The sequence below is a fragment of the Mustelus asterias genome, chromosome 7 (genome assembly GCF_964213995.1).
Source record: "Mustelus asterias chromosome 7, sMusAst1.hap1.1, whole genome shotgun sequence".
NCBI classification, from domain to species: domain Eukaryota; kingdom Metazoa; phylum Chordata; class Chondrichthyes; order Carcharhiniformes; family Triakidae; genus Mustelus; species Mustelus asterias.
In genome coordinates, this window is record NC_135807.1 from 87602918 (window position 1) to 87622064 (window position 19147).

Genomic DNA, 19147 nt, shown 5'->3' on the forward strand with positions numbered 1-19147 from the left:
CAGATTCAAGGAAGAAGCATACAAATTGGAAAGAAAAACCAATAGGTCTGATGATTGGGAGCAGTTTAAAATTCAGCAAAGGAGGACCAAAGGCTTGGTTAAGAAGGGAAAAATAGAGTATGAAAGTAAGCTAGCGGGGAACAAAAATCTGACAAAATGTTTCTATAGAGATGTAAAGAGAAAAAAATTGGCAAAAACTAATGTAGGCCCCTTACAGTCAGAAACAGGAGAATTCATAATGGGGAATAAAGAAGTGAGGAATTAAATTTGTACTTTGCTTCAGTCTCCACAAAGGCAGCCATGAATAATGTACTAGAAGTGCTGAAAGAAACATATTTTAGTGAGGGGCTGAAGGAAATCAGCATTAGTGGAGAAATGGTTTTGGGGAAATTGATGGGATTGAAGGTGAATAAATCTCCAGGTCCTGATAATCTTCATCCCAGAGTACTTGAGGAAGTGGCCCTGGAAATAGTAGATCCACTGGTGGTTCTTTTCCAAAATTCTTTGAACTCTGAAATAGTTCCTACAGATTGGAGGGTAGCTAATATAAGCCCGCTATTCAAAATGGGAGGTAGAGAGAAAACAAAGAACAAACAAAGAACAATACAGCACAGGAACAGGCCCTTCGGCCCTCCAAGCCCGCGCCGCTCCCCGGTCCAGGATTGAATCCTGAATCCAGGATCCCCGCCCAATTTTCCAGCCTATCTACATACCAATATCCTATCCACCGAGCTGTCCCTCACAGCTACGATGCTTTGTTCATTACAACCTATTAACTTACCCCCACCCCCCCATTCCAGACCATGTGATCTCCAGGGAGAGGCGAAAACCCAGAGTGAAAAACCCCAGGGCCAATATGGGGAAAAAAAATCTGGGAAATTCCTCTCCGACCCCCTGAGGCGATCGAAACGAGTCCAAGAGATCACAATGGCCCCGATCGGAAAATGCTTCCCAACCCTAGTCATTTCCACTTCCACGAACACCATATGAATTCCCTGCCCCCGAGACAGGTTCCCAACTATCCGCAGTCTCACTCTGTACTGGCACCAGCAAGATGATCATAGAATGAAGCCTTGAAATGAGAAACCAGGAACAATTAGCCCGCGCCGCTCCCTGGTCCAAACTAGACCACTCTTTTGTATCCCTCCATTCCCACTCCGTTCATATAGCTGTCTAGATAAGTCTTAAACGTTCCCAGTGTGTCCGCCTCCACCACCTTGCCCGGCAACACATTCCAAGCCCCCACGACCCTCTGTGTGAAATATGTCCTTCTGATATCTGTGTTAAACCTCCCCCCCTTCACCTTGAACCTATGACCCCTCGTGAACGTCACCACCGACCCGGGGAAAAGCTTCCCACCGTTCACCCTATCTATGCCTTTCATAATTTTATACACCTCTATTAAGTCTCCCCTCATCCTCCGTCTTTCCAAGGAGAACAACCCCAGTTTCCCCAATCTCTCCTCATAACCAAGCCCCTCCATACCAGGCAACATCCTGGTAAACCTCCTCTGTACTCTCTCCAAAGCCTCCACGTCCTTCTGGTAGTGTGGCGACCAGAACTGGACGCAGTATTCCAAATGCGGCCGAACCAACGTTCTATACATCTGCAACATCAGACCCCAACTTTTATACTCTATGCCCCGTCCTATAAAGGCAAGCATGCCATATGCCTTCTTCACCACCTTCTCCACCTGTGACGTCACCTTCAAAGATCTGTGGACTTGCACACCCAGGTCCCTCTGCGTCTCTACAACCTTTATGGTTCTTCCATTTATCGTGTAGCTCCTCCCTACATTATTCCCACCAAAATGCATCACTTCGCATTTATCAGAAAAGTTACCACATGGATAACTGGCTTGTGGCGGCCAAGCGTTCATAGCGACGCCGCTTTTTGATCCTTCGATGTCGGCTCTTCCTATCATTGTGAAGCAGAATTCACCAAGCGTTGGATTGTTCACCCACTAATAGGGTTCTATAGACCAGTGAGCCTAATGTCGGTACTGGGGAAGTTGCTAGAGTCTATTGTCAAGAATTTCGTAACTCGGCATTTGGAAGGCAATGATATAATCAAAGTCAGCATGGATTTACAAAAGGGAAATCATGCTTTATGAATCTATTGGAATTTTTTGACGATGTAACTAGTAGAGTCTATTGACCGAGGAAAACCTGTGGATGTGGTTTATTTAGACTTTCAGAAGGCTTTCAACAAGGAGTCTCATAACAGACTACTATGCAAAGTTAAAGCACATGGGATTGCAGATAATGTCTTGAGATAGCTAAAAAGCTGGTTAGCAGATAGGAAGCAAAGAGTTGGCATAAATGGATCATTTTCTGATTGGCAGTCAGTGACTTGTAGAATCCCTGTGCTAGGACCCCAGCTGTTCACATTATATGTTAATTATTTTGAAGAAGGAACTGAATGTATTATCTCCAAATTTGCAGATGATACAAAGTTGGATGGGAGGGTGAGTTGTGAGGAAGGTGCACAGATTCTTCAGCGTGATTTGGACAGGCTGAGTGTGTGGGCGTCTACATGATAGATGCAGTATAATGTGGATATATGTGAGGTTATCCACTTTGGTAGCAATAATAGGAAGATAGATTATTACTTGAATGGGTGTAAATTGAGAGAAGCGCATACTCAACAAGACCTTGGAGTCCTCATGCATCAGTCTCTGAAAATAACCTTGCAAGTACTGCAGGCAGTAAACAACGCAAATGGTATGTTGGCCTTCATAGCGAGAGGATTTGAGTATAGGGATAGGGCATTGGTGAGGCCTCACCTGGAGTATTGTATGCAGTTTTGGTGTCCTTATCTGAGGAAGGATGTCCTTGCTATAGAGGGAGTACAGCAAAGGTTTACCAGGCTGATTCCTGGGATGGCAGGTCTGTCGTATGAGGAGAGACTAAGTTGGTTAGGAATATATTCACTAGAGTTGAGAAAAGTGAGAGGAGATCTCATAGAAACTTGTAAAATTCTAACAGAGTTAGACAGGGTAGAGTCAGAAAGAATGTTCCCAATGGTGGGGGAGTCTAGAACTAGGGGTCATAGTTCGAGGATAAAGGGTAAACCTTTTAGAACTGAGGTGAGGAGAAATTTCTTCACCCAGAGGGTGGTGAATGCGTGAAATTCACTACCACAAAATGTAGTTGAGGCCAAAACGTTGTCTGATTTCAAGAAGAAATTAGATATAGCTCTTGGGACTCAAGGGATCGAGGAATATGGGAGGAAGGGGGGATCAGGATATTGAATTCGATGATCAGCCATGATCAAAATGAATGGCGGAGCAGACTTGAAGGGCCGAATGGCCTACTCCTGCTTCTAGTTTCTATTACTTCAGGAAGTGTTAAGATGAGGTAGATTGATGTGTTCAGGGAGAGGCTAGAGAAGCATTGAGGGGGATAGGAATAGAGTGTTTTTGCTGATAGAGGAATAAAGACATGAAGAGGCTAAAATAGAGCATAAATACAGGGAAGTGCTATTTGGGCCAAATGACCTGCTGTGCGTTGTGTAATTCTGTGAATTACATAAACTAATCAATCCACACACATTCATATTTAGTCCACGTTATAGACATTCCTAACATAAGTAATAAACTACTTCATACATGGATTGAAACAGTAATTGGAATACTAAGCATTACATAGATGGCATCAAAATTTCAGTTCATTCCATCATTGCCTTTAGCTCGTGGTATCTTAGTGGAAATTTTCCTCTTCACTCCAGCTGAGGAATACTCAGTTTTGAAGCACAACGAAGAGGAAAAGGTTGTGATGCCGCTACTACGCTACTTATATATTGATAAAACATGCCTGTTTAAAAATCTGATTTTATCCTATGGCTTTGGAGATAATTGATGATTGCCGTGATTTAATGCGCCTGGAGGTGCTAAAATAGATGTCTGAAAGTTTAACACTCGAACGCTATTCAGAAGCAATTTTTGTGGAATGGGAAATGTCGCCTCTGGACCTCAGAATTCTCTAACTGAAGTGCATTGGCTGGCATACAATGGAATATTTCGGGCTGATTCAATCCAAGTATGAGAGCATATGGGCCCTCTAATATAGCACTCAAGATGCAAAGGAGGAGGGATGTTCCGTACCCACAAAGGTAAAGGAACACACCTCGTCCTCCTGCAGCAGCTACTCTGCTCTCATCTCCTTCCATTCCTTGTCAGACTAAGATGGACCTAAAGAAAGATCCCCGTGACCAAGTACTTCCTTTCTCCTGTTGCCTCTCTAAGGTCTCAGCGCTCACTTTGTTTAGGTGAAGCTCTTCGAGGATTTCTGAGAAAAACGTTGCTTGAGTTTTTCAAGCCTTGACAAAGGTTCCTAGAAAGCTTCCCGATGTATTTCAAAAGTCCTGCTGAAATGCAGCATATCTCCAACAGCAAACGATCAATGAAAGTTGAGCATGTTTTTGAGGAATTCTAGAAATTGTCAAACTAAGCGATGGCCTAGTGGTGTTATCACTAGACTATTCATCCAGCAACTCAGCTAATGTTCTGGGGACCCGGGTTCGAATCCTGCCACGGCAGATGGTGGAATTTGAATTCAATAAAAAAATCTAGAAATCTTCAGCAATGAGTAGTTTGCTTTAGTTCAGCTGGTTACCATGAAGTGATGTGGTAACGTGCTAGCCATCAAAATAATGTTTAGCTTCATTAATGACTGCTAGGAGGCAATTTTGTCAATCAGACCTTAATCATCCTCAGAAAACATGTGCATCAGCTTCATTACCAAAACGGCATCTTGCACGAAAGGTGGATGAAACTGGTGTTGCAGCTAAAGACCCCAACCTGACCACCTTGAAAGCTCTTTATTGTTCAACATATATGGGGAATTTCAATTACTTAAAAAAAAAAATTCATATTCTTGTCTCAGGATCTTGAAGTCAAAGTTCCAACAAGGAAAAGTGCAAAATCAGCATCCACCGAATCGGAGCCCACTTCAGTACTTCAACCAAACCCAAACCCGTGTGCAACAATTGTAAAATGTACAAATGTTGATAAAGATGGTAAGTTAGTGTTCCAATTATTCAGTTGCATTTAAATGATTGAACTGAAATTTGGACTTCAGTAATGCAGCATAATTCTTCTCTGCTTTAGAATATTGTAAACTTCTGCATTTGTGCTAACTGGCTCTGTTTGTAACTCAGTACTCTATTTGGGAAAGACTTTCAAAATTTGCATGTGATGTATTAAATTATAAATATTAGTATTATTTTCTGGTATCGTTTGGTTATATTATTTTGACCCCAATTACAATATTATTTTACCACAGTGCATGTTGAAATTGGCTAGTTCATCACATATGTGAGCATTCCTCCATTTTACTAATTTAAATTTATGTGCAGTATGCATGGTGCCCATGCCAAGTGGCACTTTCACACTGTGAATGCAGCTACTTACCGGTCGGTACTGCTTTCTTTGGCCAGTTTATTGTTGTGTGACCACCTTATTGTGAGAGTGGTCTTAAACTTTGTTCTATCAGAGGTGCTAGTACACAAACTTTAATGGGCAAGGTGCTGGAGGTGCTAAAATACATGTCTAAAATAGATATTAATTAGCAGTGAGTATCATAGATCCTGTTTTCTTTCTAGCGTTGCATAACTTTTATCCATTTGCTCCAGTCATGGCATACAGCAGGGAGATATTAAACTTGTATGGAACTTTGATTAACTCACACTTGTTTACAATTCTGGTTGCCATATAAAAATGATAAGGAGGCAATGGAGAAAATGAAAAACAGATTTCTAAGGATGATGGAACTGAGAGGTTCTACTGAAGAATTAATTAACTGGAGTCTTTAAAATATTGAAGTAGTTTAATAGGATGGACCTAGAATATGGTTACAATTGTGGTGAAGTACAGAACTTGAGGGCATAAATCTAAGACAGTTAATTCCTGGCTTTGGCCACTGTCTGTGCAGAGTTTGCACGTTCTCCCCATGTCTGCATGAGTTTTCTCCAGGTGCTCTGGTTTCCTCCCACAGTCCAAAAGATGTGCTTGGTTAGGTGCATTGGCCATGCTAAATTCTCCCTCAGTGTACCCAAACAAGAGGTGACTAGGGGATTTTCACAGTGACGTCATTGCAGTGTTAATGTAAGCCTGCTTGTGGCACTAATAAATAAACTTTAAACTCCAATAAATTCAAAAGGGAATTCATGAGGATTTAGAGTGGTTAGACTTTGGAACTTTTGACTAATTGAGGTGAATGGCGTAGATTCACTGAGAGGGAAATTAGAAAATACATGAGGGAGAAAAGAATAGAAGATATGGACTTAGGAATTAGATGAAAGGTGGGAGGAGGCAGATGTGAAGCATAAGCACTAACATGGACTAGTTGGGCTGAATGTGCTGTTTCTGAACTATAAATTTTATGCAGTTGGAAGACCTATCTCTATTATCCAGGATCGACTTTGGGATGTTAAACGCACTATATAAGTGCAAGTGATGCAGATCAGCAAAAACACTCCTGTTAGTAGATCTGGCTGGCAACTGAGTGAAAATGGGCTGTATTCCCTAAATCATGTCCCAAATTACTTTTCCGATCCTTCACCGATATTAATGGTTCATGCGTAGAAGATTCCCTCTAGAACTTTCTCTTAAGTATTCTTTGTTCATGTATGACCTTTGAATGCTGGCTGACAATCTAGCTGTGACAGTTGACGAAGTTACACTAATCCACTTTCATCTGTCATCCATACTTGTGCAATTCCAATGGAACACAAGAACCACTGTTGAAATGCAGAATACAACAGATGCTGGAAAAATGAAATAAAGTCAGAAAATGCTGGGGGAAAAACTCAGCAGGAGAGGGAAATAGAGTAAATGTGATCTTTGCATCAGAACCACCATCCTCTTCCAACCCACAGACGCCACAGTCTGTTGCAGCAACCCTACTGCACCTTGAAAGAAGCACTCATTAAATGGCATTCAGCTTTTCTTTGCAGTGAAAATTTGGTAGGATGTCTGACCCTCCTCCAGCATCAAGTATCATCAATCGATATTGGCACTAGTGAGCTGTTCTCCATACTGTGAAAACCTGTACAAGTTGGAGATAACAGGGGTTTCAACTTTTTCCAGATATAGAACCAAATGAGTTAATGTATATCGAGTTTATGATATAATAATACAAGCCAGTACCTACAACAGGATGATCTTTTCTTCACTGTGGGCAGCATAGCGGTTAGCACTGCTGCCTCACAGCACCAGGGACCCGGGTTCAATTCCGGCCTCGGGTCACTGGCTGTGTGGCGTCTGTACATTCTTTCCTGTGTCTGCGTGGGTTTCCTCTGGGTGCTCTGGTTTCTTCCCACAGTCCAAAGATGTGTGGGTTTGGTTAATTGGCCATGCAAAATTGACCCTAGTGTGTCAGGGGGATTAGCAGGGTAAATATGTGGGGCCAGGGGAATAGGACCTGGGTGGGATTGTGGTCGGTGCAGACTTGATGGGCCACATGGCCTCCTTCTGGACTGCAGGGATTCTATGATTCTGTGATCTTGCTTGCGCTTCACTCTTTCATTCTCTATTTTCCCTCTCCTGCCTTTTCCCTTCTCTTCCAGGCTGCACTTTCCCCTATCCTCTCTTCCATTTTATTCCCCTGCTTCAAGATTGCAGAATCTTTTGCGTTTTGTCTTTCATACCCTACATTTTTTACCAGTTTGCTAGTACCATCTGCAACTCCATGTTCCCAATGCCCAGTCATTTAGATTTCCAACACAATAAGTAATACCATTCTATCTCTGCAAATACATGTGGTCCATTTTTGATCTGAGATGGTTAAGATAATATGTTCTCATTGATTTGAAATGATTCATAATTTCAGGGACAAAATCAGAAAACATTCAGTGGAGCATAGATCCAGAATTAGATTGTAAGATGGACACCTCAGAAGTCGACGTGAAGGTAATCAGTCGTATAAATGTAAAACTATTTAAAATTCTTTATATTATTTCAGATGTATTATGTATTGTTTTGCATGTTCCTATTTACAGCAGAAGTTTACAGCACAGGAAGAAGACCATTTAGCTCATTGAATCTGTGCTAGTTCTTTGACAGAGGAATCCAAAACTAATCCCACTGCCCTGTTCTCTCCCCATAATCTTTTATCACACACTGCTTCACATATCCTTGTGTTTAGATTTTGTCTGTTAAGGTGGAACTTTTTTTATAGCTTTTCTGACTATTCTTGATATTCCTGGATAAAACACCATTAAGTCACGTGGATCATCTGCTTTCAGACCACTGCCAAAGTGGACTAAGAATTACCTGTGTTTAAACAATGTCTACACATACATCCTCTAGGATCTCTGGATAATGCTCAGGGATGGGAACCAAGCTAGTTTTTCTCCTGTTTAGGAATATATCCCTTCGCTAACAGCACAGACTAGGGGAATCAGATCAGGAAGCTGTTTCCTGGGGTTGGATGGCTCCCATCATTTAAATGAATGAGTCAACTATCTTTAAATTCTCCCTGTCAGTTGTGTCATTGAACCAGCTACGTGACTTGGGTAAAACATGAAATAGCAGGTCTGTGTGGCAGAGGAATCCGTATTTCCTTTTTAAATGTAGTTCAAATATTCACCCCTCATGTTTTTGCAGACATTGAGGATGTGGTTTGAAGAGATATTATTCTCAATAGATTTTCTTGTCCTTTTAATTCTAATTAAATCTTTGGGTGAAATCCACTTTTAATTAATCTGCAGTCTAAATGATTTTTTTGAAAGTTACAGCAATCCATTTGGACTTGTTCTGTATTGAAGACGTGAATTACCATCCAATTTACTGTCGTTTCTTTTGTCCAAATCATTCTAAATCGGGTCCAATGAATTGGTGAAATATGCATTAGGAATGAAACGATACCAGTTATCAATGTATCAGTTACATGCAATTTGTTGATTATAAACGTATGAGGAGTTGGTAAAGAAAATCTGATATTTTTCTTCTAGCAGTCCACCAGGCAACTGGGGATGAATACTCTCGACACGGATTGTACTTATGTGAGTGAAAGTATGTTGCCAAAATCAAAACAATCAAGGGTCGACCAGTCTAACCTTGGTAAGTAATTCATCGAATCGTAGAATTTCTACAATGCAGAAGAGGCCATTCAGCCCATCGAGTCTGCACCAACTCTGACAGAGTATCTTACCCAGTCTCACTCCCCTGCTATATCCCTGTTAGCCTACATATCACCCAGGGCTAATCCATCTAACCTACACATTTTGGGAGTGTGGAAGGAAACCGGAGCATCTGAAGGAAACCCACACAGACACAGGGAGAAGGTGCAAACACAGACAGACAGTCACCCAAGGCTGGAATTGAACCAGGGTCCCTGGAGCTTTGGGGCAGCCGTGCTAACCACTGTGCCGTTGATGCTGTAGTTCTTTGATTAATGAGGACTAAAACCTGTACATAAGTAGATTTGTCACCATCATTTAAAAAATATGTAAATGCATATTGAAAGTATTAGTTTCAGAATTCCTCAGGGCTTACAGGGTCAGTGCATCTATGATGTGATGGGATTTCCACCCACTGGCCCAAAGTGCTACTAACCCAATCAGCTATCTGAGGGCAAGGCAATTTACATAAACTGAATAGTGTCTAAATCTGTGCCAGAGTTACTGGGTCACCCATCTTCAAAATTTGACCAGGAGCTAGCCACAACATGAATCAACTCAAAACATATCTTTAAAAAATTCACCAAATGATGTGCAACAGACTGGGTTCCCATGTAGTACAGAAACAGTGACTGTGGGAATTGCTCAGGAAGTTTAACATCTGACTGGCATTTTCCCTTCTCCCCTGGACCTTCCGGAAAAGTCTCCGACTCAAAGCTCTATATGTCATCAAACAAATGATGCTGTAGATTTGAGGTGGTATTTAATGCCCCTCTCCCCCTTTCCAGGAGCAGGTGAGAAAGCACGGGGTGGAGAGCCTGTCACCTTCCCAACTCTGCCTGGTTAAATCAGGGTCAGTAAAGATCGAGGTCAGTCCTTGCACCTCTAGGCCAATGGAGGCCCTTGAGTGGCCAGTTGAGGATTACTTAAGGACCTCATCCCACCACTGGTATTCATAAATTGAATGATGCTGCCAAATACCCTGCTGCTCAACAGCATTTCAGTCTTCACCAATTGAATTTGCTAGAAATCACTGTTTAATATAATGACAGACTATTATGCTATACCTGAGACAATCACACTAAAGACTTGAGAAAAGCTTCAGATTCTTCCATCAAGTGTAACTGACATTTTAATGGTGCAGTAAGTTATAATTATTGCTGATCAACCTATCTGGCTCTGAAAAATTAATTTTACAAGTGTGAAGTCACATTCCTTCAGAACATAAATGATACAGAATTTTAAAAACATAGAAATTATTTTTATTTTAAACTTTTTTTTAATCCCATGTGTTTACTCCTGCTTTCTGCACAATGATTTAAATGTAATTTACCTTTACTGTTTTTGACTTCTGCTTTTCTGCCTGTGAGGAATCTTCAATCTCATTGGTTGATCTGCACTTTTGTCTCTCTCCCTATGCCTGGGTGCCACAGAACCCCTAAAGACTTAAACCAGTGTTTGAATTTGTCTGTGCCCTAGAGCCTGCTAAAACCTTGTAGGAAGCTGTTTGAGGCCAACAGTCAATGTTACTGCTTCATACTGACCACAAAACCTGAGGCATTTTTCATAAAACATATGGATGCACCATAAAGATCAGAGCAATGTTCTGTGGTAATGGGTAATATTCCTCATCAGCAAACCGAGCTGAAGTAGTGATAAACTTGATATTTTAGTATAGTTGTGTGGCACTTCGATGGAGGTGTGTGTGTCAGTGCAAAGATTCAAACATTGGAACAGGAGTATATTATTTAGGCTGTCAAGTGTGTTCTGAAATTCAGTTAGAACATGGCTGATCTTTTCTTAACTCCATCTGCCTGTATATAACCCTTAATACCCTTGACAAATATATCCATCTTAATTTTTAAATTTGCAATTGACCTAGTCTCAGCAGCTGCTTGAGGCGGAATTTCAGATTTTCCCTTTTTCCCTAACTTCTGTGTGAAGAAGTGCTTTCTTACCTTGTATTCTAGAGCCAAATCAATCGATATTTGATTCCCAAATACATTAATGTTGTGTAACTACCTTGCACTGTTTCGAGTTTGTAGTATAACGTAGCCAGTGCAAATCTACATTGTATATCTAGCTGGTTAAGTTAGAAAATACTCATGTAAATATTGAGGAATCAGCATCAAAATGGAACACAGTGACCACCTGGATTGGATGCTGTTCTGCCTGCCGCACAGTCTGTTTTAACCCTTATACGGTGGACAAATAACTGCGAGTAGACGTCTGGTTAGTTCAAACAATATTTATTTAAGACACACAATCAATAATCACCCACCCAACCAACAATAAGTTATCTTGCAGAAAATACGAGAGTTCAAGTCCAATACAAGACCTTGACTTAACTTTGCGTGACTGGCAAGTACCCAAGCAGATATTGGCCTTTATCTGTGCGCTGGTCTCGGTCATCCTCTGCGTAGTCTGGTCCTTTGGTCTGATCTGGCGCACTGGCTCTGGTCTTCCTTCCTTCCTTCTCTCCTCGTGCTGGTCATCGCTGGCGATGGTCACCAGTGTTGTAGCTCGTTCGTGGGGTCAGAGAGAGAGACAGAGATTCTTGGTTGTGCAGCACCCTTCATACCCCGTTGGGTTTTGCGCTCCTTTTGCCATTACCAATCAATCGATCAGGACTTGATCACCCTGATCGATAAAGTCCAATCGGGTGCTGCCACACCAATCTCTGGGTGCGTCCCCAACGGCCATGTCTGCAGGTGCTGGGGGCACGTAGAGTTCACACCCCCTCCCAAATATGGGATTACGGCACCCTTGTGTCTGGTAAACAACCCAGTTTGACCAGAAAGTCTCTTTTGTCTTGGAGGTGACCCATATCCTGTGTATTCACCCGTCTGGGTTGCAGCCTGTTTGTCTCTGTCTTTTAGGCTGTAGCCTGTCGTTTTAGTTCTTGCCGAATTGTCCCAGAGTGCTTTACAAATCGCCATTTTAGATGGCCCGTTTGGCCACAGTCCCCCCTTTGATCCTGAACGTGAAGCGTGATGGATCACAAACTCGGGACCAGTATCTGTCAGGAATTCCCCAGTCACTCAACAGTCAAGCAAGGCCCAGGCATTGGCATGCACAGTAATAATACATTCCTACAACATATTCCAGAAGCTACAGACAATAGCCCTCTACAAATACAAACAATCACATGTTCTAAGCACCATTATTGCAATAAGCTAAATACCCTCAAATACAGACAATCAGATATTTCAAACACCATTACTACAATAAGCTAATTATAAACCAACATTCAAACAGACATTGGAATAAAGTATTTGCAGATCTGAGGCATATTTGGTACATTAGTACAAATCGCAAAATGGCAGGCTTCTTGTAAGCATTGCTCTACTGAATTAGAGGGGACCATGGTTCAAGGGTGGACCCTACGTTCTGCCTCCGGGTGATCCTCTTTTTCCATCGGCTGAATTGGACTGTGAGGATGATTAAGTATACCAGGATGAACAAAATCAGTACTACCGTCGGGTGTGACATTATGCGAACAAATGGGTGGATTTGGATGTTTGAGCCCCAGTTCCAAAGGTCCTCCCACCAAGAGGTGACTTTAATTTCTTTAATCCTCCTTTTCACCTCTTGGGTCTGCTGTACTACTTTGGTGAAGGTTCTGTGAGCTGTAGCCAATTTTGCCCGAATCAGGTTCAATTCCTCTGGCAGGAATTTTAGGCTTGTGTCATATTTCTCATGGTACTCCCCTAGAGTCTGTCGGAGCTCGTCAGTGGCATTCAAATCTACCCCCTCCCTCTTATGAATGTCTTTTAGTTGAATGAGGCCCATCCTGGCTGGTTTGAAGCAGAATGTAGTGTTAGTAATGTTACAATGTGTCGCGCCATACTGATATTGTTTCAGGGAGGTGGTGAGACAGTATCTCCCTGCTCCCTTGTATGCCACCCGAGTTATGTCTGTGTCCAGGCCACGAGCTTCTACTGAGCAAGTTAGGCTAGTGTTTGTTCTGAAGCCACACAGTGCATGCTCATTTAAGTATACTGGGTACGGGCATGCCATTAATTCGTCAGTTTGCTGACATCTGTCCAAAGTAGTGCCTATGAGCCTCCCTTCTTTCTCCACTGCGTATGGTAAAGTGCCGTCGTGCCCAATCCAGATATCCTCATGGATAATCCCTATATTCTCCACTTCAAAGACCCTCAGTCCAACCCGGTCGTCAGTGATTATGGGGAGCCCTAAGATAATTCCCAGGGCTTTCCCTGGGGTCCCTTTGCAGTCGTCATTAAACCAGACTTTGGTCAACTGCCGCATCTGGCAGCCAGATAACTCGGTGTTTCCTACCCGTAACTAAGTGTTCCATCTGTTCGTCACTAATCCAAGACGGAACCTGTCCACTGCGTACCTGCTCTAGGTTTTCCCCTAGCTGTTCTATCATCCACTGTCCATATGCACGACATAAAGTCCGGTTCAGTTGTCGGTCAACATCCTCTAATTTTTCCCTGATAATTTGATTGATTGTCTTGGTGTGTCCTTCTAACACAGCTACCATGTGGCTGCTGGCTGTGTTCCCAGTCAGTTTCCCTTCAGCATCTTGCTGATTGTCCTCATTGATGGAACTTAGTGTCTGTTTAACCTGTTGGGTCAGAACTCTAAGTTTATTGTCCAGGTCGGTTAAATCAAGGGCGTTGATGGTTGCTACCCCTGCCCCGTATGCTGTGGCCATGTCATTGACTAACTCCCTCCTGGATCTTTCCTGTCTTTCATCCATTCCTACCTTCCGTTCTAACCGTCTGTGAGTTAAGTGGAGGTATAATCTCTTAAATTGGGGAGAGCACCACTCTGGCAGTTGGGTCCCAGCTATATCCACCACCACAGGTACCAATTCATGGTGAATGTTGTCATACAAGGTTTTCCCTGTGTGTTTTAGTATCAATCCATTCTGTGGTCTGGGGGTGGCTTCAGGACAAATCGAGTGGGATGGGTCTGGGGTTGGCTTCGGCCCAGTTCTTATTTCATACAATGCAAAGTTCCCCTCTATGAGCGTCCTGGGGCACCGCTGCCCGAGCTCTAATCCTTTTTCTGGGCCGTTGGCCAGACATCCAATTTCAGGGCACCCATTATTTGAAAATCCCCACCAATCCCCTTCTGTGGTGACACTCAGATAACATTCAGTTGAACTGCAATTTGGTTTTCTGTATACCAGCCGCTGGTTGTTACACCCAAACATTATACTCTTCTCGGGGTGCACCCATAACACACCCTCCTCACATTCCCCCATGTCAGGTGGGACAAACCATAAATAACCACAAGTTCATCTTGCTTGGAATGTCCTGTGCATTTATCCTGATGATGAGTCCGATGAGGTAGATCGTAGGTTGCATCTCTGTTGTCGTACGTCACTGTCCTGAGAAAATCAATGTAATTTCTGCTGTTATCGCATCTAATATTTGATGTATACGCATATATTTAAAGTGTCCATGCTCCCCCTGCTTTTTTTTTTTGAACACTTATTGAGAGTGGTGTGGTCAGGAGGACCCGGGTATCTCAAGCGCGCTTGCATGTCGTAATTTTAAAAAAATTCTAATTGTGGAGCACTACGGAGCAATTCTTTTTGTTCAGATCGATGAGTAGACGAGTCGTGGGGTTGTCGGAAAAGAGCTTATTTTAACTGGCCAGCAAAATCAAGGCGGCCGGTTTTAGTCTAGCAGCAGTCACCATTAACTATAGGGATTCGAACAGCACTGGAGTCGGTCTGTAAGGACCTGAAGAAGTGTCTGTTCTATAAGTGTGTTGGAGTTTGAAAGCGGGCCGCATGTAAAATTTAGCACAAGTGCCTCTAAGAGTTGAAAATGTGTCCCTTTAACATTAGGAGTAAAGAGATGGCCCTACTATCATTAGAATACTGGAAATAAAATTCTCAGTGTCACTTGGAACGCAGAGCAGCTGCATATGGTATCAGGCTTTCACTGTAAGAGTTTGTTTATTTTCTTTCCTGTTGAGAATGTAGTTCAGTCGCCTTGAAGATTTAAAATTTAGCGCAGCTGCCTCAATGACTTTAAAACTTAGCATGTCTGCCTTGAAGATTTTAAAATGTAGCATAGCTGCCTCAAAAATGTGTATAATTTGTTCAATATGGCCTTAACTGAAGAAAGGTAGCAAAAGAGTTGGTATCGGGTTGTGTAAGTGGCCCAGTTAATCGTACTAGTAGTATGAAACTGCTTGTAGACTGGTGCTTCCACCAGAGATTCTTGTATCTTGCATTGGTCTGCATTGGAGGCTGAATGTCATCATCTGGAGCACCTTAGATTCCTTCGTTCGGCATTTTTGTTAACCAATTGTCCAACAGAGACTCATCTTCTGAATCATTTGTCTCATGGGGCTCCATCATCTCCCCACCTGGTTTCCATACCCGTGTTTGTTCGTTGGACTGCACTATGGGGTCTGCGTTTGAATCAGGGTTCAAGAGTCCTTCATCCTCGTGTCCAGTCTAATTAATCTGTACCTGGTCCCTTATCCATGTGGGGGATGCAGCATCGGGTGTCCCCATCAAAATAACCCGGTGTTGTTTAGTCAGGGCCTCACTGTTGGTCTGGGGCTGTTAAGGCTTATGTTTTTGGGAGAATCCATCATGCTGCGAGGGCTGATATCTAGCGAGTCGCGCCAGTCCTCTAGGGTGCGCAAGTCTCCTGTTATGTCTGGGTCGATCAGTACCCCTAGGGGCACTTCAGGTGTGGACAAGGCTCTGGGCTGTAGTGTGCTCGGGGTAAGGGTCTGGTCTGAACCTGAAAATGGATGAGAAGGTGTCCGGGGAAATACATTTCCTGTATGAGGCCATTCCGGTCGCCTAGTGTCATCCTCCCCTATCTCAAATGAGAGATGGTGGAAGTGATTATTCTGAGTCCCGTAAGCTTTCAGTTGATTGACGTGGAACCAACCAGTTTTCCCGTTGGCGATCAGGACCTTATACACTGAGGGGCTTATTTTGTCAGTGATGGTGTGCGGACCTGCATATCTCGGGGACAAGAAAGAACTGGGGTTGTAGAGGGAAATCATCACCTGCTGGCCAACTGTATATTCTACCGGGTGTACCCTTTTATCGAAATATGCCTTGCTCTGTCTCTCTTTAACTCCTAATCGGACAGCCGCGGCTAACTGGGCTGCTTTAATGTTTTCGGTTAGCTGCTGGACGGCTTTCTCGTGGGTGAGCGCTGTGATAGCAGGCTCAGCTAAGTCAAACCCCAACAAATATTCAGCTCCCCTCCATAGGTCGAACTTCAGTAGAACTGGAAACGGTGTTACATACCATCATGAGGGCAAAGGGAAGTACTATATCCCGTGTTGTGTTGTTTTGCTGCACTGTCTTTCTAATGATCCCTTTTAGCATTCGGTTCATGCGCTCTACGATTCCACTGGATTGTGGATGGTAGGCGATATGGAATTTCTGCTTCATCCCAAACATAGCCATAACGTTCTGCATCACCCGCCCAGCGAAATGTGTCCCTTGGTCGGACTCTATGCTGTGGGGAAGACACCATCGTGTAAACAACTGCTGGGCTAATATCTTTGCGGTGGCCTTAGCTGTGTTGGATCGAGTGGGGAATGCCTCGACCCATTTGGTGAAAGTGTCTATTATTACCAGGACGTATTTAAATCCATTCCTACATGGCGGCAGTGGGCCGATATAATCAATTTGGAGATTTGTCCAGGGGCCTTCCACTGGGCATTGGTGTCTTAGCTCTGCTTTTCTGGCATACCTATCAGGGTTGTTCTGGGCACAAATTAAACAATTGTCAATATAATGGGCAACGTCATCGTGCAGTTCAGGCCACCAACATAATTCTTTTAATCGCTCGATTGTTGGCTCGATGCCCTGATGGCCATGTCTGTCATGGTACTAGTAGATGAGCTGATTTCTGTCCTGGGCAGGCGCTATGTATGTGCCTGCCTTTAATATCAAACCATTCTGAATCTGTATTTTGTCCTTCCATTTCTCATATGGGGCTGGGTAGACTCCTTCTAAAATTTGTTTTGGGGAACTGTCCGTGCGCTGCGCCTGGACCAGGTCAGCTATATTCGTTTGGCAAATGGTCACAGCGTTTACTCGCTCTCCTACAGGTGGCTGCCAAAACTGTCCCGTACGAGCACCCGGCCTTGGCTAGTGCATCAGCCTCACAGTTACCAGGTGGGGAGGTCCTGTGGTGGCTTATAACCTTAATGATCCCATATGTGCGTCCTTCGGTGGCCTGCAGAATGTATTTTAATAAGGGGGCTGACGGTAGGGGCTTTTCGTCCGCAGATACGAAGCCTCTGGCTTCCCATAGCGGTAGGAACTCAGTCAGGCTGTTGCACACGTATATGCTATCGGAGTGTATGTTGACGGGGGTTGGGAATAGGTCTGGGTGGCTCACTACGTATGCGACTGCTGCAAGTTCGGCAGCTTGAGCACATAAATGGCTGGGTAGTTTGAGGGTGAGTTCTATTAGTGGCTGTCCCTGTTGGTTTTCTACATAAATGCCACATTCTGTGATTTTGGTCCCATTCTCTACGGTGGATGAACCATCTACATAAATTCTGATGGCTGAGTCTGTCCGTTGGGTGGCTGTTTGTTTTGTCCCTGATCGTCTCTCCTGTTGTTTCGGGATAAACGGACCTGTGGGGTCCTTTGTGGCTATAACCTGACACTCATGCGGATCTCCCCCATAATTTAAATTATCTGCCAGGAACGTGCGCACTTTAGTTCGCTTTACAGTGATGTCCCTACCCTGCAGTAGTCGTGTCCAACGGGCAGCGCGGACCTGGCTTACTGAGCCGTCTTTAAGGCGGCCATCCAGCAGAAGCTGGGTTGGGGTGTGTTCAGTGAGGACGGTTATTGGGTTCAGTCCGGTGATATAGGCGAAATGCTGCATGGCCCAAAATACCGCGAGCAGGTGTCGTTCACATGCGGAGAAGCCTTGTTCGACTGGGTCTAATGCTCGTGAGGCATAGGCTATTGGGCCTGGTCTACCATGTCTTTCTTGTAATAGTACTGCTGAAAGTGTGTGGTCGGTAGCTGCAACTTCTAAGCCGTATGGTAGATCTGGGTCAGGGACTAGTAAGGCTGGCGCTGTGGCGAGGGCACGCTTTAAATCGGTTACTGCAGCTGTGTGCTGCACAGTCCACTTCCAGGTTGCGTTTTTCTTTAGCAATTCGGAAAGTGGGACTGCCTTGGTGGCGAAGCCATCTATATGGTTCCGACAGTATCCTACTAGACCTAGGAAAGATCGGAGGGCACTCCCATCTAGGGGCAGTGGAAGGTGCTCTATGGAGTCTATCTTTTTCTGTTCGATCTCCCTCTTCCCATGGGTAATCACTGTACCCAGGTATATAACCTTGGGTTGCAAAATTTGGGTCTTTTTCGGGTTAACTTTGCAGCCTAATGAGTGGAGCTGTGCGAGTAATTCATCCAGCAATGTTATATGTTCCTCTTTGGTGTTAGTCTGTAACAATAAATCATCTACATATTGGACCAAGCACTCGGGTCAGGAAAACTTTTCTAGTCCAGTAGCTAGTCGCCTGTGAAAGATGGACGGGGAATTATGGAAACCCTGTGGTAGGCAAGTCCAAGTGTATCACTGTCTTTGGAAGGTAAAGGCAAACTTGTACTAGCAAGACCGATTTAAAGGGATGGACCTGAAGCCGTTACTAATATCTAGTACCGTGAAAACTTTGCCTGGGCTCCCTGTCTCATCATGGTGACGGGACTTGTGGCTACTGTGGGGTCATGAGTGGGGTAACCTTATTTAATTCCCGATAATCGACCGTTAACCTCCATGATCCATCTACCTTCTTCACGGGCCATATTGGCGCATTATTTGTGGATGCCAGTCATCTCAACACCACCTGCTGTAATAGACTATCAATTACTTTGGCCACCTCCCCCTCTGCCTGTCTGGGGAAACTGTATTGTCTCTGTGGTTTCGGGGCCGGCTCTTCAATCAACACCTCCCCAGGTATCTGGCCACAATCATGTTTATGCCGTGCAAACACGCCATTGTTTCTTTGAAGCACCTCCCTGACAGCTGGA

General features: G+C 43.8%; 1 protein-coding gene across 8 annotated transcripts in view; it reads left to right on the forward strand.

Moving 5' to 3' along the window:
- Window positions 1-19147, forward strand: part of rbbp8 (retinoblastoma binding protein 8) — a 147111-nt gene that overhangs the window by 111336 nt on the left and 16628 nt on the right. For 6 of the 8 annotated variants that reach the window (XM_078216441.1, XM_078216443.1, XM_078216439.1 and 3 more), the window contains 3 exons: window positions 4887-5019; window positions 7833-7912; window positions 8956-9064. In XM_078216441.1, the coding sequence (XP_078072567.1) occupies window positions 4887-5019; window positions 7833-7912; window positions 8956-9064 (322 nt within the window). The remainder of the gene's footprint in view (window positions 1-4886; window positions 5020-7832; window positions 7913-8955; window positions 9065-19147) is intronic. The other 2 variants (XM_078216440.1, XM_078216444.1) reach the window with 1 other exon arrangement.